Consider the following 24,326-nt stretch of genomic DNA (forward strand, 5'->3'; position numbering starts at 1 on the left):
CTTGCTCTCAACCTCTTGCAATAATTAACTTTAAGTATCAAATCACAAACAAGAAAAAGCAAAAAAATTACTCACCTCACAGTAATAAAATAACCTGATCTACAAAGTGGGCAATAACAGTATAAAGTAGACACTTATCCTTATTACATATTGCTTCTGACCACAATTCAGTTCACAAGATGATACCGAAATACAACAGCAATTCGTTTAATGCCTCACTAGAATGACCTACAGTCAACTATTACCATCACCCTCACATCCTCGACGGACGACAGGACAACAGAATCTATAAGCAAATATAACGTACTATAAAAACTTCATGTAAATGCAGCAACAAGCAGCAGGTACAACGACTGATCGCTAATGCATAGCTACGGCCTCACTGTGTGTTCGTATTCAAAACAATAATGGCACATTCAGATAGCACCATGGCTATACTGTGCTAATACGCCCGATGATATTCATCACAACCTCGCCGTGCTTCTTCCCAACAACAAACAATACCAAGCCAACCTCATCGATGTACACGCACAATAGTGCTCTCTATATCGGTCGCTCAAAACAAGAAATTGAAACCTTCCCGTAGAAAAATTATGAATTACTGAGCTGAGAAATCTCTACGTTATTTGATTTTCAGACAGCTGAGTAAAACTGAACGTACTCAGACATTAGTCTCTTTACTTATTTTGATCAACACTAAACTGACACACAATATTTTTAGCGCAACGCAATCTGAATTTCAAAAATCCCTACAAAAGAAAAGTCCTGACTAACAATAACCTATACCTTTCATGAATCACTTACCTCACAAAAATCTTCGTTACTCGAACTACTGCAATACAGCGAGCGCCAATACTGCCAGCTAAATAAAAGATTCTAACTACTGAAGGCACTAACAACTGATAGGCATAGTTAGCAAGTGAAAGACTTTAATAGAGAAAAAACAATGTATTTACCTTAATAGTGCTCAAAAGTCATAATATATCAGTTCATGATATCCAATATTACAAATTTACTCTTCTGGCGGACACACGTCCAGATCGTCCACTCTTAAAATTCTGTCATCTCTCTCCCCACATCCACCACTGCTGGCGGCTCACCTCCAACTGCGCAACGCTACACGCTGTTCACATCCAACTGCCCAACACAACAATAGCGAACATTCTAACAATGCTAACCAGCCACAGACTGCACACAGCACAGTCAGTGATTTTCATACAGAGCCCTACGTGGAGTTACCAACACAAAAAATCTAAACAGCCTATTTACACTTAAACAGCTTGCTTATAAAATGTGCGGCAACTGCAATTATGGCACATATACAGCGTGTTTCCGTAATAGCGTGCAAAAATATAACAGGGCATATAGGATGTTCCACTCAACAATTTGAGGAAGGGAACCTGGGGTCGGAGAGGCCAGCTTAAGGAGATAATAGGAATAAAATCACATTACTGTGTACTTCTTTATTTACATTAGTTTCAGTTGACTGCAAATACCATCATTGACGCAATGAAGTTACCATTTGTAGTGTATCTTACAAAATGTGCTGAAACCGATGGGCATCAGCCTCAATGTAAGCATGACATCGGCGAACAAGCTTGTGATGCACCCTGACAAATAAACTGTTGTGTTGACAGAATAGCCAACACCGTGTTACTAGAGGAGGCCGAAATGCACGACGTTTAGCTCACGCAGGCTGGCGTGAGGAGGGAAAGACTATACTGATGTGAGGTCTGTAACATGACAAGGAATTAGAACTCAGAAAGCGGACATAATTAGTTTGATAACTTTAATCCATTAATGATGAACGTCGCTCTTGACGGTACATGATTCACAATATTATCTGTTCAGAATAGTAACTGAATATGGCGCCTTGATAGGTCGTAGCAAATGACGTAGCTGAAGGCTATGCTAAACTATCGTCTCGGCAAATGAGAGCGTATGTAGACAGTGAACCATCGCTATCAAAGTCGGCTGTACAACTGGGGCGAGTGCTAGGTACTCTCTCTAGACTAGACCTGCCGTGTGGCGGCGCTCGGTCTGCAATAATTGATAGTGGCGACACGCTGGTCCGACGTATACTAACGGACCGCGGCCGATTTAAAGGCTACGACCTAGTGTGGTGTCACCGCCAGACACCACACTTGCTAGGTGGTAGCCTTTAAATCGGCCGCGGTCCGCTAGTATACGTCGGACCAGCGTGTCGCCACTGTCAGTGATTGCAGACCGAGCGCCGCCACACGGCAGGTCTAGAGAGACTTCCTAGCACTCGCCCCAGTTGTACAGCCGACTTTGCTAGAGATGGTTCACTGACAAATTACGCTCTCATTTGCCGAGACGATAGTTAGCATAACCTTCAGCTACGTCATTTGCTAAGACCTAGCAAGGCGTCATTATCATTTGCTATTTACCTTGTGATGCATGTACCGTCAGATCGATGTTCACAATTATGGATTAAAGTTAAGTATTCCATCAGCTACGTACTTTATTTGCTACTATAAATTCCCTTAACTGTTCCAGACCTCACGCCATCCTGCGTGAGCTTAAACGCGTGCCTTTCGGCTACCGGTCATAGTGGCTTGGCTGTCTTGCCAAGTCACAACACCTAGCAAGTGTGGTGTCTGGCGGCGACACCACATAAACCCTTGTGGTCTCGAATCACATGACAGGCAGCTACAATTCTGGCAGCTAATTCCATCTCCGTATGCACTGGGGTCTCATAAGCATTTAGATAGCCCCAGGGCAAATAATCAAGGGGAGTGATGCCAGGTGACGTCGCAGGCGTGAGGGGATACAGCACTGAGATGGTTGAGGACGTCCACACTGAAATGAGGCGATGCACCCTAGTGTTGTATCCACATCCACCCACGAACAGGCCAGGGTGCGTTGCCCAACAACTCAGGTAGAAGACTTTGCACGAACCTCAAGTACAGGTGGCCATTCACACTTCCTAGTTATCAGGAAATAGACAATATACATGTAAATAAACAGCACGGTACGTACAAACTTGTACGCGTGTTAGTTGTAAATAAGCTGGAAAACAGTAATGCTAGATAAAGCGGTAGATAAATTTACTTGCATATCTCCTTAAGCTGGCTTCTCCGACGCCAGGTTCCCTACCGCAAATTGTTCAGTGGATCATTCTCTATGTGCTGTTAAATTTTTGCATGCTCTTACGCAAACACTCCGTACAAACACGGCGATGTGCTACAAAATTGTCAATCGCTTCCTCACAGTGACCCCAAAGCAGCACTGCAGATGGTGTGTTCAATTCAGCTCCGTACTTCCAACTGCATAACTGCATTCGTGGCAATTTCTTGGGCCAGTCACTCTGGCACCATTCAAGGGCCCAGTTCCGACCCACGACTTGTGAGCCCATGTCCAGAGCGACCTCCAGCGCTGGCTCAAATCGACGTCGCCACTTCCGGCGGTACTGCAGACTGTTCAGCACCGTGCTGTCCTGCCACTCCGAGGCTCGATGTGGTGCCGCCTCTGCCAACGTGTGACCACACGCGCCCTCTCGTGAGGTTCGAACATGTGTCCCTCATTAGCAAAACCACCTGGGTGCACGGGAGTATAAATGTGCCGCTAAATTTAAATTTCGGGTATCAAACATTTCATAAGGAAAAAGTAGCAATGAGAGAAATCCAGAATTGCTGGTTTAGGTAATGTTGTGTACATAGTTCCGCGTAGTCAGCCCGTACACAACTTTCCCACTAGAGCGCGCCCCACTAAGCACAACAGCGCAGGCTCAGCGTTCGTCCATCTCCACACTACGAGACGGCGCTGCCATAGAGACAGACCAAATTCTGCTTCCACCGATCCGCGTATTAATATGTAACGCAGCCAATGAGATTGCTGCTAACGTAGAACCTTTTCTCCTCGTGGATCACGCTCGTGCAGTGATACATGAACGCGGGAGGTATTATAACGAGTGTACAGACCTCCGATTAGTCAGTCTGCATTTGTCTGCAACAGTCTGTACTAGTTCTACATTTGTCTATAGTCTATAGTCAAGCTTCAATCTGCACCTAATAAGATTACCATATTCCTGTACATAGCCATGAAGATAAATGTATAGACACTTTTGTCAAGTATCAGAAATATATGTGAGAATAAGATTAACGTACCAATACCAAAGGATCTTCAGATTGTCAGTTGCAAATAGCATCCAGAACTAAGTTAAGTAATAGCTTGTTATTATTTTAATAAATGTGTGTGAAAATTAATCAAGTTCTGTTTAAAGTTGGCCACCGTCAATCTGCTACTCTAAGCATGCAAGTGGCATTTCTATCGTCTGACCTAACGGCAGAAGATAAACACGCCACGATAAGACCACGAGACATATTGCTGACACTCGCCTACTTCGTTAGAGCGACAAGTCAAATAGTCTGATGGTGTGTGTACTGAAGGTCTTACAGTACGCATACCACAGGTAAGCTTAACATTCAATGCAAGAGTAGTAGATGCCGTCTGCCTACTCACGAAGTTCACAACTGCTTCACACTTCCTTTAGACGAGCTGCAACTAACATTCACTAGTGCCCATTAGCTGTATATAAAAATTTCTTTGAGTTCGTAATTTAATATTTTACTCTTCCCCGTATTTAATTTCTTTAAATTTTTAAACAGATTACTTAGTGATTTATATAGTCTGAGGCTGAAGAGAACAAAAAGAAAAAGAGAAACAATTTTCTTTACAGCTGTGCTTCCATTAGGCGGTATGCCCAGTGTATGTGAAATCATAATTTTTCTTATTCTGCATTGTATAGATGGTAACCTCTGGGCGCAGAAGTAATTCCGACTCTTTGTTAGGGCAGACTGCTCCATAGTTGACGAGCCTGGGAGGATACCAATCCTGGGAGGCCTCTCGAGCTTTGGGAAGGTAAGTTAACGCCATGCTGAAATTTTACACGTAATATGCCTGTAACTAATTTATTCTTCACTAGAAGCGTCTCCTGGCTCGTGTACTCGCGTACTGCAGTGCCGTACATATACAATCTGTTTATGAAAACCGCACTTTGTGTCTGTGACACAATTTTAGTGAATTATTTTCTTGCAGTATGTTTCCACAGTTTCTATAATTTTTTAAAGGATTTCTCCTTACTCTCAGCTGTAGAATTTTACTTTGCGATTAAGCCATTTTCAGGCCCAAGGTTTTTACATACAGGTTTACGTTAGACCTAAGATACACCTAGGTTTCAAAATATTATGCTGTAAATTGGCTTACTGCATCAATTGCAATTGCAATCACAAAATAAAATTCTAACCGTTCAAAGAAAGATGAAATCCTTTAAGAAAAACACTATTAATGAACGCTTTCTGTATAACTAACAACAGGTGAGAGCTTAAATTGCCATTAAACGTTTAATAACTATGAAATAATAAATCACTATTGTTCAGTCAGCTAGCTCTCAGCAAGTGCCACAAGCAACAGTTGACTAGCAGTGATCTCTACAGGAAAAGGGTGAAACACTTTTTGCCTTACTAAATAATAATACAAATACTGACAAAAACAGAAAATTTTAATCTATGCATCACCAGCTCGTATTTTTTTTTTCAAACTTTGTGCCGTTTATCATCACATAACGCGTATTAAATGACTGAACTTTCATTCCATTCAGAACTGATGTCAGTCTTTGAAATCAGCATGAGATGTAACCAGCACGTGCATAAATATGCTCTTGCATTCACTGTCATATGGAAGCAAACAGCTCAGGAACGTCAACTTGGGGAACTTGTTATCGTGTCTGTTCATCAATATTACTGGCTGGAGGGCGGTGTGAATTCGTATGTCACCCCTTCGCATACTCGCGTACCATACATGATCTATTGTTAACAAATCAGAAAGCTGGCCAGGTCAGTGAAGGACCCGTACATTCATCAATGCATTTGTGGTGTGATCTGCAGTATGGAATTTCCCATCATCCTACTAGAATGTGCCATATGGAACTCTGGGTGTGAAGCGTGTGACTATGGTTTACACCATCTTTCCATTTTCGTGACAATTCGGCTCCCCTTCAATAATTACACTACAGGCCATTAACATTGATACACCACGAAGATGACGTCCTACAGACGCGAAATTTAACCGACAGGAAGAAGATGCTGTGGTATGCAAATGATTAGCTTTTCAGAGCATTCACACAAGGTTGGCGCCGGTGACGACACCTACAACGTGCTGACATGAGGAAAGTTTCCAACCGATTTCTTATACACAAATAGTAGTTGACCGGCGTTGCCTGGTGAAACGTTGTTGTGATACCTCGTGTAAGGGGGAGAAATGCATACCATCAAGTGTCCGACTTTGATAAAGATCGGATTGTAGCCTATCGCTATTGCGGTTTATCGTATCACGACCTTGCTACTCGCGTTGGTCGAGATCCAATGACTGTTAGCAGAATATGAAATCGGTGGGTTCAGGAGGGTAATACGGAACGCATTGATGGATCCCAACGGCTTCGTATCACTAGCAGTCGAGATGACAGGCATCTTATCCGCATGGTTGTAACGAATCGTGCAGCCACGTTTCGATCCCTGAGTCAACAGATGCGGACGTTTGCAAGGCAACAACCATCTGCAGGAACAGTTCGACGACGTTTGCAGCAGCATGGATTATCAGCTTGGAGACCATGGCTGCGGTTACTCTTGACGTTGCATCACAGACAGGAACATCAGCGATGGTGTATTCAACGATAAACCTTGGTGCACGAATGGCAAAACGTCATTTTTTTCAATGAATCCAGGTTCTGTTTACAGCATCATGACCGTCGCATTCATGTGTGGCGACATCGCTGTGAACGCACATTGGACGCGTGTATTCGTCATCGCCATACTGACGTATGGTATGGGGTGCCATTGTTTACACGTCTCGGTTACCTCTTGTACGCATTGACGGCACTTTGAACAGTGGACGTCACATTTCAGATGTGTTACGATCCGTGGCTCTACCCCTCATTCGATCACTGCTAAACCCTACATTTCAGCAGGATAATGCACGACCGCATGTTGCAGGTCCTGTACGGGCCTTTCTGGATACAGAAAATGTTCGACTGTTGCCCTGGCCAGCACATTCTTCAGATCTCTCACCAACTGAAAACGTCTGGTCATTGGTGGCCTAGCAACTGGCTCGTCACAATACGCCAGTCACTACTCTTGAGGAAGTGTGGTATCGTGTTGAAGCTGCATGGGCAGCTGTACCTGTACACGCCATCCACGGTCTGTTTGACTCATTTACCAGGCATATCGAGGCCGTTATTAGGACCAGAGGTGGTTGTTTTGGGTACTGATTTCTCAGGACCTATGCGCCCAAATTGCGTGAAAATGTAATCACATGTCAGTTCTAGTATAATATATTTGTCCAATGAATACCCGTCTATCATCTTCATTTCTTCTTGGTGTAGCAATTTTAATGGCCTGTAGTGTATGAAATGAGTCTTCCTACCGAATCCAATAGTCCCTACACCATGATCCAGGAGTTCCATGGGACTCTATAATCGCTGCTTCCTGTGACCAGTTAGAGACACGTCGGCGTCTACTTGACTGCCATGAACAGACCGGGTCTGATTGCTGAACAACTTGAAGAGTCAATGTCGCCGTTGGCGCTGGCTCTACCCTATGCAAGCCTCTGTTGCCTGTTCAGTGATGTCAACAGTGATGAACGCGTAGCAACTCTTATACCTCAACCCAGCTTCCAGCAATCTGCTCCTGGTGGATCGTAGTTACTCTCTGACTACAGCCTCTGGCCGGATTTCACCTGTTGCCTTGCTCCTACTCGTGGAAGCCAGGAGAATAATCATAACCTTTCCATCTTGTAGTCTTCCTGGATGGGCCTCTACGTACACGATGCTTCTGTGTCCCTCGTTCTAATGATTCAACCTTTCCCAAAGTCAGAAATATGACAGCAAGCTACACACACACACACACGCAGTGAGCATTCTGTGTTGCGATCTCCATTTCAAAAGTGTCAGTAAGATACCAAATAGCTATCACGTAATCATCGGTTGGTATCTGTAGAACTGATTTTAACATTACACATTTTGAAAACCTATATTTAAATCATTATATAGCTCTTTATCAATTGATTTTACTCAATATTTTAGCAACATTGCCTCACCTTGGCCTGACCAGTAGCACAGCGCAAGGCAGATCTGTTTCTGTAGTAGCTGTTCCCAGGAAGCGTCTCAGAAAAAGCATAAAGTATTAATAGGAAACAATGCTAAATCATTTATTGACAAGCCGTCGTTCGCTCTGTTGCGATAAAACATTATTGTATAAATACAAGGTGTTTGAAAAATACTTTAACAAACTATGGGGCAGGTACCTCATACCAAACCAAGAAAAAAGTCTATATAAACAAATGTACGAAAATCGTTTGTTTTTCGAGTTATTAGTGTTAGTTTATAGGTTATTGGGGCTCATCAACACATAAACCCACAATAAATGCTCGAGACGTCTTCCACTTACTTCTAAACATGGATGAACTTGTCGAGTCAGGAAATGTCGTAACCTTTGAAATATTCTTTGGTGATTTCGAACGGTTACGCAAGTATCTATGACATGCCGATGAGCAGTTTCTATATTGTGGTAGTCTGGTGCACGTAACAGTTGTGTAAAGTACCCCCAGACATAATGATCCAAAGGACTGATGTCGGAGAACGAGCAGATCACAGAACTGGTCCTCCTCTCCCTATCCATCTGTCATGGTGGATACCAGTCCGTGCATCTCGAACAGGCTGAAATGTGCTGCAGTTCCATTATGCACAGACGACATGTGTCCTCTTATTCGCAGAGGCACTTCTTCTAGTTGCTGTTGTGGAACATTCTGAATAAAATTGCTGTAGACAGCACCTGTAAGACATGCTGGGAAAACGATGGCCATACCACATAGTCACCTACAATACCAGCTCTCACGTTAAACTGAAGTTGAGATCTAGCCTGCGCTGTAGCGGGACGACTGCTATCGGCCCATGTCTGCCTACTCCCAAAGTGAATACACTGCCATGTTGGAAATAAGCATTTTCAGCGGTACATGTACCCAATGGACACTTTGAAGACAGAGGGATGAGGAGTGTAAATGTCTCCCCAGCAACACAAGGCCACCTGGGATTCAATGAACACATGACGGCATAGATAAGTGAAGTTGTTGCGTTGTACATGGAAACCCATTAAACGTCAACTTTCACGAAGAACTCGACGGATTTTCAGAAACATGTCTAATGAACTTCTGTTATTGTTTGGTGCAAGGAACATGTCCGCAGAATTTTTGAAAGTATTTTTGGAACACCCTATATATCGCCTAAGTAACGTGTCTGTCCTAAGTCTTGAACGCATTTTCTCTTTCGGTAAGACACATATTTTGGATTTAGCTTCAGCAGTACGTAGCTGGAGTCAGCCCAAATAAATACCGGTCATCGGGTCGTTCATTCGACTCTCAACGTCGACGGAAAGCGGAAGTTTGAATCCCGTTGCAAGCAAAATGATTTTTAAGGCTGAAATTTACCTGCCGGGTTAATAGAGTACTCCCAGGTTATTTCCCGCGTTTTACTGCCCGTGTTAATACACATCAATGAAACGAATATTGCACTAGACTAATCTGTGACTGCTCTACCGAAAGGGCACAAAAACTCCGGTTTAAATTCATTTTGTTTATAATGGGAAACAAACAGACGTTTATCGTCGACATCAGGCGTCGCATGAAACACGAGATGAGCATTATTTGCTTGGACTGGCTATGCCTAGATATTGCAAAAACTAAATTGCAAGTATCTGACGAGACACCAGAGAAAATGTGCCTGACGACTGTTAGGAGAGAAACCCAAGTGTGTGTGTGTGTGTGTGTGTGTGTGTGTGTGTGAGAGAGAGAGAGAGAGAGAGAGAGAGAGAGTGAGTGAGAAGACTTAGTTTATAACGTCAAAAGCGCCATGAGACTGTATGTGGACACCAGAGAACGTTGCAAAATAGTAGCGGAATGCAGAAGAAGCTCGACGCTCAGTGCATCGATTGGCAGTTGATTCTGAACGTAAACACATGCAACGTAATGCACGTAGATATGTGGAAAGTTCTGTTATTTTGTTACTTTCGCAGTTACGTGACTGCTGAACAATCTCAGGAAGATGTCACACGTATTAAATATTTTGTGTTATCGTGCGGAACAACTGAAAGTGGAGTGATGACCCGAGAGCAATCACCGGAAATGCATATGCAAGACTGAGATTCAATACAAGAATCCTCTGGAACTGTAGTCCACCCAAAAAAGGATGTCACTAACAAAACCCTGATGCCACCGATAGTTATGTATGACTCTCGGCCAGGATCCTCTAACAGGTAGAACTGATAAGGGAACTAGAGAAGATATAAAGAAGAGCAGCGAGTCTCGTCGAAGGTTTAATTAGTAAGTACGAAAGCGTCAAGGATATGCTTATATAGCTGGAGTAGCTGCAGGGGAATATGCTGCTTGAGAGGCATTGTGACTCACAGTGTCAAGAAAGGAACACGGAGGTGAAATTCGAGGGATCACAGTTCGTAGCTACACTGGTGTGCAAAACGTAAGAACGAAAGTAACGCTCACATAATGTGCCGCAGTCAAGAAACATAGCTCGATTAAACTTGGACCATACATAGAATGAACTGCTACAGTAGAGTATTGTAAGGTACATGAGGTACCTGAAAGAAGTGCGCAGTGAGACGAACAGAAATGTCACTATTAATCAAAGACAGTAATTTCACTGAAGTCGCGATGATTTGTGAAGATCCCGTAGACATTAAAAAGGTGGGACTTGGTTCTTAACGGGATGTGTAATGGTAAACTGCAACGTGCTGCCATGCTGGTCACATTGTTCGTGGGGTGTTTACGGCTCCTCTGCTTGCTGTTATCGACACAATCGCGGATTATCAGCCATAAAAGTGAAGCACACCTGAAAAGAAGCACGTGGGGAAGGAGTAGAGCGTCACAGCAGTGTTGAGCTGTGAGTGTACTGTCTCCAAAGATATGGAAGTGAGAACACCCAGGCAACATTACGCATTGCGTGTTCCAACCTCTCGAAATCTGAACGTCCTGAATAGCTACTCAGGAGAGCTTCTCATCCGAGAAGAATATGCGATATGGCGTATCGGATACGCCAATGTGTGGGTGTCAACGGAACACAACGTACTCGTCGTCGGTCAAGAGACCACCGGTATACAGTCGCCATTCCACTGTGGAGCGTGAGATTGCGGGCCTTGTACACCGTTAAATGTGGTTGCAACTGCACTCGCCATTTGACGCTGGTGTCTTGTTGCCCATGGTATAACATAGCGGCCATCTGTTAATGTAGTTGGCCATGGTTCGCTTTCTCTCCTTCGGGGAACAGTAACGGTGGTTTCGGATGCTCCCCTTGCACGTGAAAGAATCCTGTGAGCAAAACCAAACACCTGGGCTACAATCTTCCCATTTTGTCCTTCATCCAATTTCTCGATGATACTTCCTCTTGTGAAGCCATCCAAATGTTGTGTCCAGGCCATTTTGCAAAGAACACCACCGCAGCTCACTATCACTGCTCTCTGATTGATAAACACTGTCTTTTCGCGTTCCTTCAGCTGCCTCGTGTTGCGGGGCCAGCCCCATTTGGTGCTCTTGTCTCGATGCGGTTACATCATGTGACGTCTAGCTTTACGTGCACGACTGGGAGACCCATGGCAGCATGCTGTCACACTTTCATTCACGTCCACTGAGTAACTACAGGGTGTTTCAAAAATGACCGGTATATTTTGAAACGGCAATAAAAACTAAACGAGCAGCGATAGAAATACACCGTTTGTTGCTATATGCTTGGGACAACAGTACATTTTCAGGCGGACAAACTTTCGAAATTACAGTAGTTACAGTTTTCAACAACAGATGGCGCTGCGGTCTGGGAAACTCTATAGTACGATATTTTCCACATATCCACCATGCGTAGCAATAATATGGCGTAGTCTCTGAATGAAATTACCCGAAACCTTTGACAACGTGTCTGGCGGAATGGCTTCACATGCAGATGAGATGTACTGCTTCAGCTGTTCAATTGTTTCTGGATTCTGGCGGTACACCTGGTCTTTCAAGTCTCCCCACAGAAAGAAGTCACAGGGGTTCATGTCTGGCGAATAGGGAGGCCAATCCACGCCGCCTCCTGTATGTTTCGGATAGCCCAAAGCAATCACACGATCATCGAAATATTCATTCAGGAAATTAAAGACGTCGGCCGTGCGATGTGGCCGGGCACCATCTTGCATAAACCATGAGGTGTTCGCAGTGTCGTCTAAGGCAGTTTGTACCGCCACAAATTCACGAAGAATGTCCAGATAGCGTGATGCAGTAATCGTTTCGGATCTGAAAAATGGGCCAATGATTCCTTTGGAAGAAATGGCGGCACAGACCAGTACTTTTTGAGGATGCAGGGACGATGGGACTGCAACATGGGGCTTTTTGGTTCCCCATATGCGTCAGTTCTGTTTATTGACGAAGCCGTCCAGGTAAAAATAAGCTTCGTCAGTAAACCAAATGCTGCCCACATGCATATCGCCGTCATCAATCCTGTGCACTATATCGTTAGCGAATGTCTCTCGTGCAGCAATGGTAGTGGCGCTGAGGGGTTGCCGCGTTTGAATTTTGTACGGATAGAGGTGTAAACTCTGGCGCAGGAGACGATACGTGGACGTTGGCGTCATTTGGACCGCAGCTGCAACACGGCGAACGGAAACCCGAGGCCGCTGTCGGATCACCTGCTGCACTAGCTGCGCGTTGCCCTCTGTGGTTGCCGTACGCAGTCGCCCTACCTTTCCAGCACGTTCGTCCGTCACGTTCCCAGTCTGTTGAAATTTTTCAAACAGATCCTTTATTGTATCGCTTTTCGGTCCTTTGGTTACATTAAACCTCCGTTGAAAACTTCGTCTTGTTGCAACAACACTGTGTTCTAGGCGGTGGAATTCCAACACCAGAAAAATCCTCTGTTCTAAGGAATAAACCATGTTGTCTACAGCACACTTGCACGTTGCGAACAGCACACGCTTACAGCAGAAAGACGACGTACAGAATGGCGCACCCACAGACTGCGTTGTCTTCTATATCTTTCACATCACTTGCAGCGCCATCTGTTGTTGAAAATTGTAACTACTGTAATTTCGAAAGTTTGTCCGCCTGAAAATGTACTGTTGTCCCAAGCATATTGCAACAAACGGTGTATTTCTATCGCTGCTCGTTTAGTTTTTATTGCTGTTTCAAATATACCGGTCATTTTTGAAACACCCTGTAATATGATATGTTACTTTACCTACTTTTTGCAGAGCTGAGTACAGTAGGAAAGGGAGGAAGCGACAGTGGTAAATGAACGAAAATATTTTCCTGGATGCTCTCTGACAAATGTGTTAGCTGTTTTCTGCCAGACGTGTGCAGGCGCCTCGTGCTGCAGCTGGTGGTGCGCGAGATGAACCGCCTGGGCGTCATGGTGGACGTGTCGCACGCGTCGGTGCCCACCATGTTGGACGCGCTGCGGACCAGCCGCGCGCCCGTCATCTTCTCGCACTCGGCCGCGCATGCGCTCTGCAACAGCTCGCGCAACGTGCCCGACCACGTGCTCAGACTGCTGGTGAGTGCCTACCTCGCACTAACTCTACTACCAACTCCTCACTCTCTTACAAAATTGCACCAAGTTTTGCTTCATATTTCTCTTTCTTCTTAGTTTTTGTTGCATTCTTCTTGCAGAGGTACCTCGACGGATTGGATATAGGACGTTCACACTCACAGGCCACGTGCACTGGTATGTTCTGTAGAAATGATTAGCATTGCAGTCACCTCAGTTCGGCATGCGTCATGTTGCCTAGTAGGCACAGCGTTAGCCACGGACCGTGATAACTTATTCCACACGTGATATCATCGATGCGTATAAGGCGCGAATGGCATCCTGTGGTAAAGCCATTCATGTTATGTTCACCTGGTTCCAAAATTCAAATGTGGTGGTTGGCACTGAGTCACAGTGCTGCACCTGTCGTTTCACCATATCCCACACATTTTCGATTGGCGACAAGTCTGGCGCTTGGCGATCCGGAGGAGAAGGCTGACATCCTGTGACACCAAGAAGTCACACGTTCGTATAGCAACAGGTGCATTGTATTGCTGAAAAATGGCGTCTGGGACGTTGTGTATAAAGGGTATGGCTATGGGTCGCTGGATGCCATTCACGTACGTCACGGTGGTCACAGTGCCCTGAACACATACCAATTGTGAGCTATACTTGTACCCAGTAGCATTCCACACCATAAGGTCTTGATTTGGCGCTGTGTCAATGATGCCGCTCTCCTGTCTGCGGTGAACCAAAATGCGACCATCATTTTCAAACAAACATAAAGTGGCTTCGTCCGAAAACACTATATGATGTCATTCCTGTCCCCAGCGATGTCGTTCCATACGCCATTGCCGTTCATCGTCTTTCTGCACTTTCGTCAAAGGTAGGCAGAGGACGGGACGACGCGCACGTAACATATGCCGTAATGAACGGCGACGGCTTCTACCCCAGATAGTGCACGATGTTTCGCACTGTTCCACTGTTGCGACAGAGCCGAGGAGGACGCAGATCTGTCCTGAAATGCCACTCGGATGAGGTGTTGACCTTCGCGAGTGGTGGTATGGGTGGTGTGACCTGACCCATCTCGTCTTGTTCTAAGGCCTTCTGTGAACCATTCTGCACACACCCGTCGCACTGCCGAAACACTTCGTCCCACACGAGCAGCAGTTTCCCAGATGGATGCATCACATTCTCTCATGCCAATAATACGCCTTCTTTCAAACTCACTGATTTGATGGTATGGTTCGCGCATGCGTCTGCGACGCTTCTTGCACGTCTGCTCAAGTCACACTGTCGCTGACGCTGACGCTGTACCGACGGGCCTTATTCTTGGCCCGAGGATGGTGGAGTACTAGCTTGTTACAGCCTTGCCTCCTGTTCCTTGCTGGGTGTGTGATGGTGTTTTGTCGATGACTCCCTGTTGCCGGCAGGCGAACATGCTAGCGGTGGACTTTGTTCTTTTGGGTTTTCTTCCCCTCGCACGTGACTTGTTGAATTGCTGCCTTAGAGCTCTGCTGTCAGCTGCCTCTCACCGTCGCGAACCTCCTTCCTCAGCCGCACGACTGCGTCTTCCAGTCACACAGATCCGTTACCTTCGATTTATAGCGACAGCGAGAGCCGCAGGAACGGCTTAGCGGTAGGTAATGTTGCACGTCGATATCGATGTTGACCTTGCACCCGCGGGCCGACGTGATTCAAATGCTAATCGTTTCTGCAGAACATACTGATGTACATGTTCTGTGAATATGAACGTACTATCTCTAGTCGTTCAATGTTTTTTTCTGAACATGAGTCTAGTTTCTGTGATAAAGTATATCTTATACTCTTTCCTGCTTAGTTAGTTAGTTACATTTTCAGTAGATCGTTTGAACGATTATTATACGGAAATGATGGGGAAAGAATCTGCTTACAGGTCATGTAAACATGATTAGTTTTAACATTAATAAACATATCATTATTTTTAGTTCTACTTAACAACCACAATTTCATTACTGGCTTCTAGTTTTGATGTAGAAATTAGTCAGTGGAATAGAAGGAGTTGTTCAGGAGAAATGATTTGAAATTAGATTTAAAACTTGCGGTCAGACATTTTATTGAGCAAACGCTCACAAATTTTTGTTCCTGCAAGTTGAACTCCTTTCTGTGCCATTGCCAGTTTTAACAATGACTAATAAGGGTATTTTCTCCTCTGGTGTTGTAGGCGTGGACATCAGTATTGTGATGGATTATTTATGACAGACTTAACGGGCGAATACATGTATTGAGAGGGTGCAGTTAAAACGCCTAGCTCCGTGAGTGGATACCACGTTTTAATCTTACTGCTTGCTTTTGTGCAATCCACGTATTCTCTCTAAGTGATGAGTTACCCCACAAAATTATTTCGTAATTTAATATTGAAAGTAAATTTGGAAAATATGTTAGGAGTTTGATATCAGCAATTATACAAGCAGAAAAAATAACTGAAATTGTTTGAGAAGCTCAGTAATATGCTTCTTCCACTTCAATTTTCCATCAGTATGTACAGCCAAAAATTTGGAGCATTCTACATGACTTACTAACTCCTGCTCATGTGCTACACCATTTATTAATATGACACTGATTGTTGTACAGAAATCAGTACAGTGTGTTATTCCAAAATTTAGGGAGAGTCCTTTGCCAGAGAACAATTAATAATTCTTTGGTAAGTGTTATTTACCAACTCTTCTGCTGCTTTCCCTCTAATGGGATTGATTATAATACTAGTATCACCAGCAAAAAGTTCGTTTTGCTTGTTGAATGTTAAGTGGACGGTCACTCACATTTATGAGGAACAGGAGTGGACCCAACATTAAACCCTGAGGGACTTCCTTTGTTTTTTTTTTCCCACGTCACTAAAAGTTTTTGCGTTTCCGACATTATCTGAATCATTCATCACAGTGTTTTGCATACTGTTTGTTAAATATGAGCAACCCCATACACACTCTGGTTACACAGTGTACCAGAAATATTGCCACACTCTTTTTCATTCTACATCCGTCCTATTAAAATTGCGAGGTTATACAAGAAGTACAGTCATATGTACAACTCTTCATAGATCAAGTATTAAATAATGTTACTGTTGTGATCATTACGAGACATGTATGCTGGAAAATAAATTATTTTTCTTGTTGTACTGCCTGCTGCTGAAAGTTTTTAAAATTCCTGAGATGCTTTCACGATGACTAGAAAAATTAGTTGCAAACTGTGCCGTGTGTCTTTCAGTATTATGTGTGTACTATCATTTCGACTAGTTATGGCTCACAGGCTAGTAAGTAATGCAAGAATTGTTTGGAAGAAAATTTGTTTTAAAGAGGTCCCATTTTCGTATTATTCGTCTCCGTTCGTTGTCACTCAGACTTGTTTGATCATAGTGGAAGTGCCTATGCAACCTAACCACTCCTCATGATGTTATGGTCCATACTTTCTGTACACTTCCACAGGCTCAGAATGAATTGCTGCATCGTTGGTCCCATAAAAATACAAAAAACGTATTATCGTGGGATACTCCACTGTATCCATGTGCTGTGCCACTTCGTACCGGCCCTCCAGCGGCGTCTTACGCTAATTTGGTGTGGGGATTTCAGTGTGTGATAGGACTGCATATTTGAACCGGCAAAAAAAAAAAAAAAAAAAAAAAAAAAAAAAAAAAAAAAAAAAAAAAAAAAACTTTAATTACATAAATACATGTTGTCAGAGCGCTAATTAAAACTTTATATCTACCCCTCGTACACCCATACACAGGGCGAAATTGTGCTGAGGAGATGAACTTGAATGAGACGGCTAAATAAAACAAACTGAGACAGGAATTTTAATTATTCTGGCACACTCAACAGTTATACACACCAGCTTACCGATCTTCTTTCAAATTTGTCAACGCCGCATCAATCCTTAGTCTTGCTCTTACTTCCTCGTTAGTCTTCTGTCAGTTCTTCATATTTCTACCCAATTTAATTTTCCGTTCTTCTTTTGAGATCCATACACAAACTCTATAATTTGACCCAAATCGTGCGACACATTCATCCTTTATCTCTTCTATTTCGAAACAAAAAGAAATGGCATCGCCTGTGCTAGTTACATTTCAGCAAGGATGAGTTTATTTTCCCTGAAAAAAAAAACGTCAAGGAGCCGTCACAGAATAGGTGTTGGTCTCCTTCTTTTCTGCACCCCCACCCCACCCCCGCCCCGAGAGGAGGCAGATTTTGAATGAAGAAAGTGTAGCAGCAAACAGCGAATTCTAAATTATGAATTATTGCAGCTGTGAGCTATCTGAAGTAATAAGAAGTTTCAAAAATAGAGACTCTTACTAACGGGAAATTTTTATTTTATGAATTTTACATCGTTAGCCAATATTTGCAAAACGCGGAGGTGGCTTCCCTTGTAGCAAAATCTCGCGAACTCCTAATGGTTCGATTAGAAATCACGTTTGTGTGAGGAAGATGCCAGCTCGATACAGCCGCTGGGCGGGCCCTCAGACCGAGCTCACAGAAGTAGGACGTGGCCTAGGTTCTCCGTCAGACTGGCTTAGGACAGCCAAGACTGAGTAAAACTTGCAGTAAGTGCGGTATCGTGCAAGCGCGAGTATCTGGAATTAGATGTCTAAACTGTCTGCTGCTATTTATTTGCGTGTGTTATTTTTTCCAAAACTTCTTTTCTCTATAGCGGGCCTACGCCTACTACAACCCTCATTGTGTCTACGTGGGCAGCCGTCTTTCTTGCAGAAGACACACAATGTCCGCCACGTTCTGCACGGTCACCAGCCGGCAACCGAAGCACCGTCAGAGCTCGCTGGCCCCACGGACTTTTTCCCTACATGGGCCATATGATCTGAGATAGAACCAGCTCTATCCTGGCTCCCGTGGCTGTATTTAGGCTAGCCCTCAGGTCAGCAGAGCGAGTTCACCTCGAGTGACGTTCTCGGACCAGGCGCTGAACGCAGCCACAGTCAGGGCGTCACTTTACAGCGGCCTGCAACAATGCTGTCTTGTAAATCTGTGACCGGTTAGTTCACTTGTCAGATATTTTGCCTTTGTTTCTACCCCAGGCTTGACTGTCTTTCATTACACTGGAACTCTGGAACTTGACTGTCCTTCACGGATTTTAACTCTTAATGAGTCTAAGCATACAAAACTTTAACTTCTGGGCTGTCCCGTCGGGACTTGAGCTTTGGCTAGCGTAGTACACTGTGTAAGTAGTAGTAAATGATATTTTTCTGTTCCAATGACCTTCAGCCATAGACCTAATCGAGAACTGACAGTTTCCATTACATTAAGACTTGTTTTCCTTAATAATATTATTATATTTTACTTCTCGATACGAGGCTTTCTTTTCGATACTGTTTATCTTTATTCAGGAAATAATTGCCTTTGTCAAGCCATAGAAGAAGCTTGCTCTGTTGTTAAGTAACCTTGTTCAATAAAATTTACGTGACTTCTTATGCACCAAATCAGATCTAAATATCTCTTTTGTCTGTATATACGGGGTTATTCAAAATGAACATATCGGTTTTAAGGCGTTGTAGCATTTATTACGTTCAACTTACAACTGTAAATAATACACCAAATGAAAGAGCAACTAAAACAGTTTTGTTTGTATACCTGTGCGCAATGGGAAGAGTATGGAATGATAAAAGACTGACTGAAAAACGTGTTGAACGAGTGCGAGTCTTTCACCTTTAGCCCATAGAAAATATCCCCGCCGAAACCTTATGGGCCTTTCTTTTGCGGTGAGTCAACTGTAACTGATGTTTTTTATCTTGATGTGCTACTGCTGTGGCCCGTGCCTCAATGGGAAGAAGCTGAGCAACACATCTTTATTTGGGGGCAAGATGGTGCGCCGCCTCACTGACATAACTCAGTACGCGACGTTGTCTTTTGACTTGGTTTCGGCACTTCTATGAGTGCCTTCATCAGAAATAAAATATTCAAACTGGAATGTCAAGCGATAAAGTTTAGCCACAAAATTTCTTTAAAAAATAATACATTGAAGGCAAGCCACTGTGGGCTGCTCACAGAAGTCTGTTGCTACCTGTGCCTTGACTTGTGAGAGCGGCCCACAGTGGCTTGCCTTCCATGTATTATATTTTAAAGAAATTCTGTGGCTAAAGCTTTATCGATTGATATTTATTTTATACGTGACATGCCAGTTTGAATATTTTGTTTCTGATGAAGGCACGCATAGAAGTGCCGAAACCAGGTCAAAAGACTTAATTTTTGCGAGCGAGGGCTGTAATTGCTTTAATTTTAAGGCCATAAAACTCTAAAACACTCCAGCAATTTCAGTAGGAAGGAGAAGGACGTAAAATTGAATGACATCTGATTCCGGTGCTGAATATCCCTACCAGTCTTCCTCCACAGTCGACAACTGCGCCGGCCGGAGTGGCCATGCGGTTCTAGGCGCTACAGTCTGGAGCCGAGCGACCGCTACGATCGCAGGTTCGAATCCTGCCTCGGGCGTGAATGTGTGTGATGTCCTTAGGTTAGTTAGGTTTGATTAGTTCTACGTTCGAGGCGACTGATGTCCTCAGAAGTTAAGTTGCATAGTGCTCAGAGCCATTTGAACCATTTGAACCATCGACAACTGCCAACTGCGCTCGGGTATGCAAAACATTTAACCTTACGCCACTGCGTGGAAGCACGCGTTAACGGAATTTTTCTGCAGGCAGTGACGAGCCAGGGCGTGAAACGGACACTCAAAGAAGCTACGATCCCCCTTGATAATGTCTTCCGCAGATGGGGACGAAACGTTGGGTTTAAATGTGAAATGCATTCAACCCCGACATAATATCCCGGAAGTTTACATTTTACAACTATTCTAGAGTTACCAGTTGACGTGCAACAGGGCATCTGTTGAAATATAATGAACCGAACTGTGGCACACTTTGGAAATGAAACGAGTTGCTAAAGTCTTAAAGGAGCTGGTACCGTGAAAGCCAGTACATAACCAGCCAGCAAAATTCATGAAAGCACACATATTCTAACACCATCTCCAGCCTTGTTATCGACCTCAATTCGGCTAGGAAGTGAGGCCACTGGTTTTTTCGGGTATGCCACATGCATATGAAGCCATTCATTTTTATTAGAGCCTTTAGATCTGACGACTAACGCTATTTCATTGTGTTGCAGAGGTGTGAATGGTAATCCATTTCTTGTAGTAACGTTGTACATTCTGTATTAATACACCAACAAATTTGAGGTCTTAATCCTGAGCAAGCAGTAAATGAGAAAAAAGAATAATTGGGAGTAGGAATTAAAATCAATGGAGAAGAAATAAAAAATTTCATGTCTGCTGACGACACTGTAATTCTGTCCCAGACAGCAAAGCACATGGAAGAGCGGTTGAACGGAATGGACAGTGTCTTGAAACGAGGATATAGGATGAACATAAACAACAGCAAAGCGAGAATAATGGAATGTAGTCGAATTAAATCAGGTGATGCTGAGGCAATTAGATTAGGGAATAAGACACTTAAAGTAGTAGACGAGTTTTGCTATCTGGGGAGCAAACTAACTGATGATGGTCGAAGTAGAGACGATATAAAATGGCTTTGGCAAGGAAAGCGTTTCTGAAGAAGAGAAATTTGTTAATACCAAGTATAGATATGTCAGCAAGTCCCTTCTGGAAGCATTTGTATGGAGTGCAGCAATGTATGGAAGTGAAACATGGACGATATATAGATTGAACAAGAAGAGAATAGAAACTTCCGAAATGTGGTGCTACAGAAGAATGCTGAAGATTCGATGGGTAGCCCGCATAACTAATGAGGAGGTATTGAATAGAATTGAGTAGAAGAGAAATTTGTGACACGACTAGAAGAAGGGGTCGGTTGGTAGGACACGTTCTGAGGCCTCAAGGGTTCACCAATTTAGTACTGGAGGGCAGCGTGGAGGTCAAAAGTCGTAGACGGAGATGAACACGCTAATAAGATTGAGAAGGATGGAGGTTAGAGTAGTTACTCGAAGATGAAGAGGCTTGCACAGGATAGAGTAGTATCGAGAGCGGCATCAAACCAGTCTCTGGACTGAAGACCTCAACAACAACAATCCACTGTGGGGGTCAAGTTCACTGTTTCCACAAACAGACTGGTACACACACGCCTCCACGTCTGTAGTTGTCACGTTACCATTTCTACGTCATCCTCAATGCTCCACTACGACTGGTGTGTTCATTTAAGGGGGCGACTACTATGTAGTCCTGTCTGCTCATTCAGGATAGTAAAAGCATGTCAAATATAATAGTTTGAGTTTTCATGGTGAGCAGGGAAAAATTTGTGGGAAGTGAGTGAAAAATATTATCACGAGCGGTTAGTTGGAACCATCTTGTCGCTCATTGGTGAAACTACAGTTATGTGCATAAGATGGCAGATTATTCGACGCTCATTTACTTAAGTACACCCGTAAACACAAAACGATTACATTTTTCTTCTGAAATGTGCCTTTCACTGCTATATGACGTTGCCTGAATATAAAAGATGAAGCATCCACAGGACATGATCGGGTGTCAATGTGACTTTGTACACTGACACACTGTCGGCGGAAACGTAAATGATTAGAGCTGCAATTCTCTGTGGTACGTAGAACGGCCACCAGAGTGTATTAGTGTTGTTCTGGTCTGTTGTCGTCACTGGGCCTTGTATGGTATAGAGGGTGTTACAAAAAGCTACTGCCAAACTTTCAGGAAACATTCCTCACACACAAATAAAGAAAAGATGTTATGTGTACATGTGTCCGGAAACGCTTAATTTCCATGTTAGAGCTCATTTTAGTTTCTTCAGTATGTACTGTACTTCCTCGATTCACCGCCATGATTTCATACGGGATAATCTACCTGTGCTGCTAGAACATGTGCCTTTACAAGTACGACACAACATGTGGTTCATGCACGATGGAGCTCCTGCACATTTCAGTCGAAGTGTTCATACGCTTCTCAACAACAGATTCGGTGACCGATGGATTGATAGAGGCGGACCAATTCCGTGGCCTCCACGCTCTCCTGACCTCAACGCTCTTGACTTTCATTTATGTTGGCATTTGAAAGCTCTTGTCTACGCAACCCCAGTACCAAATGTAGAGACTCTTCGTGCTCGTATTGTGGACGGCTGTGATACAATACGCCAATCTCCAGGGCTGCATCGGCGCATCAGGGATTCCGTGCGACGGAGTGTGGATGCATGTATCCTCGCTAACGGAGGACATTTTGAACATTTCCTAAGTGTTTGAAGCCACGCTGGTACGTTCTGTTGCTGTGTGTTTCCATTCCATGATTACTGTGATTTGAAGAGAAGTAATAAAATGAGCTCTAACATGGAAAGTAAGCGTTTCCGGACACATGTCCACTTAACATATTTTCTTTCTTTGTGTGTGAGGAATGTTTCCTGAAAGTTTGGCCGTACCTTTTTGTAACACCCTGTATAAGAGGCATGGAAAGCGTCATATATTGAATGATCACTGTGATTGACGTGCTTTGTGTTAGTATGAGGCACAATTATCAGAACTTGAAAGACTTTGAATGGGGCGTCATTGCGGGTCTCCTCCATCCGGCCGGCTGGTCGAGTCGTGCAATATCCAGGTTTATGGGGCAGTGGCTTGGTCTAGAAATGTGCGGGAACGCGAGGTCAGACGCATTCGTCTTCAAGGTCTGGTCGACCATGTGTGACCACCACAAGGGAGGATGTGTGCACCAAGCGCGCCCTAACCGCTTCACAGCTGCGCTTGCCATCCGAGAACAATTAATGGACACCCTGCAAAATTCTTTGTCGTCCAGGACCAATGGCCAGAAACTAAAAGCAGCCAGACTAGAGAATTATCAGCGCATGCCTAGTATGCCGTTACTACCACAATGAGAACTGCTGGGTTTTGATTGCTGCCGTAGCTAGGTAGCATGGACTGCTGATGACAGCAATCGCACAGTGTCCAGCGATGAATAGCGTTTCTCCACTACCGCGGATGACCATCTACGGCCAACCTGCAGACAGGAGCCATTCAGGCACTGTTATGGAGGGGCACAGCGGTGTCCGCAGCTCGTGGTCGTGCGGTAGCGTTCTCGCTTCCCGCGCCCGGGTTCCCGGGTTCGATTCCCGGCGGGGTCAGCGATTTTCTCTGCCTCGTGATGATTGGGTGTTGTGTGCTGTCCTTAGGTTAGTTAGGTTTAAGTAGTTCTAAGTTCTAGGGGACTGATGACCATAGACGTTAAGTCCCACAGTGCTAAGAGCCATAAGGCACAACGGTCTTAGTGCTGGCGTCATGGTGTGGGGATATGGTTTCAGACAACGGCTGGCAGTGACTGAGGGAACTCAGCCGTACGTCATTTGTCACCTCTTACGCGACAGTACCGTGTGGTGCCGTTTTCTGTGCACGAAATGCTCGTGCAAACATGGCACGTGTCTCTATGAACTGCCTGCGTGGTGTTGAGGTACTCACACTGCCAAACATGTGGATTATCCGAAGTACATGTATTTGAAATGCAAATACAAAATGCAAGATACCTATTTTTTACACTCCTGGAAATTGAAATAAGAACACCGTGAATTCATTGTCCCAGGAAGGGGAAACTTTATTGACACATTCCTGGGGTCAGATACATCACATGATCACACTGACAGAACCACAGGCACAGAGACACAGGCAACAGAGCATGCACAATGTCGGCACTAGTACAGTGTATATCCACCTTTCGCAGCAATGCAGGCTGCTATTCTCCCATGGAGACGATCGTAGAGATGCTGGATGTAGTC

The 24,326-nt window shown here is 44.1% G+C and overlaps 1 protein-coding gene across 1 annotated transcript in view; it reads left to right on the forward strand.

The window, feature by feature from the left end:
* Nucleotides 1–24,326, forward strand: part of LOC126095023 (dipeptidase 1-like) — a 350,057-nt gene that overhangs the window by 265,467 nt on the left and 60,264 nt on the right. The window contains exons 7-8 of the mRNA XM_049909685.1: nt 4,815–4,884; nt 13,427–13,603. Coding sequence (XP_049765642.1) covers nt 4,815–4,884; nt 13,427–13,603 — 247 coding nt within the window. The remainder of the gene's footprint in view (nt 1–4,814; nt 4,885–13,426; nt 13,604–24,326) is intronic.

Source organism: Schistocerca cancellata, chromosome 8 (genome assembly GCF_023864275.1).
Source record: "Schistocerca cancellata isolate TAMUIC-IGC-003103 chromosome 8, iqSchCanc2.1, whole genome shotgun sequence".
Classification (NCBI taxonomy): Eukaryota; Metazoa; Arthropoda; class Insecta; order Orthoptera; family Acrididae; genus Schistocerca; species Schistocerca cancellata.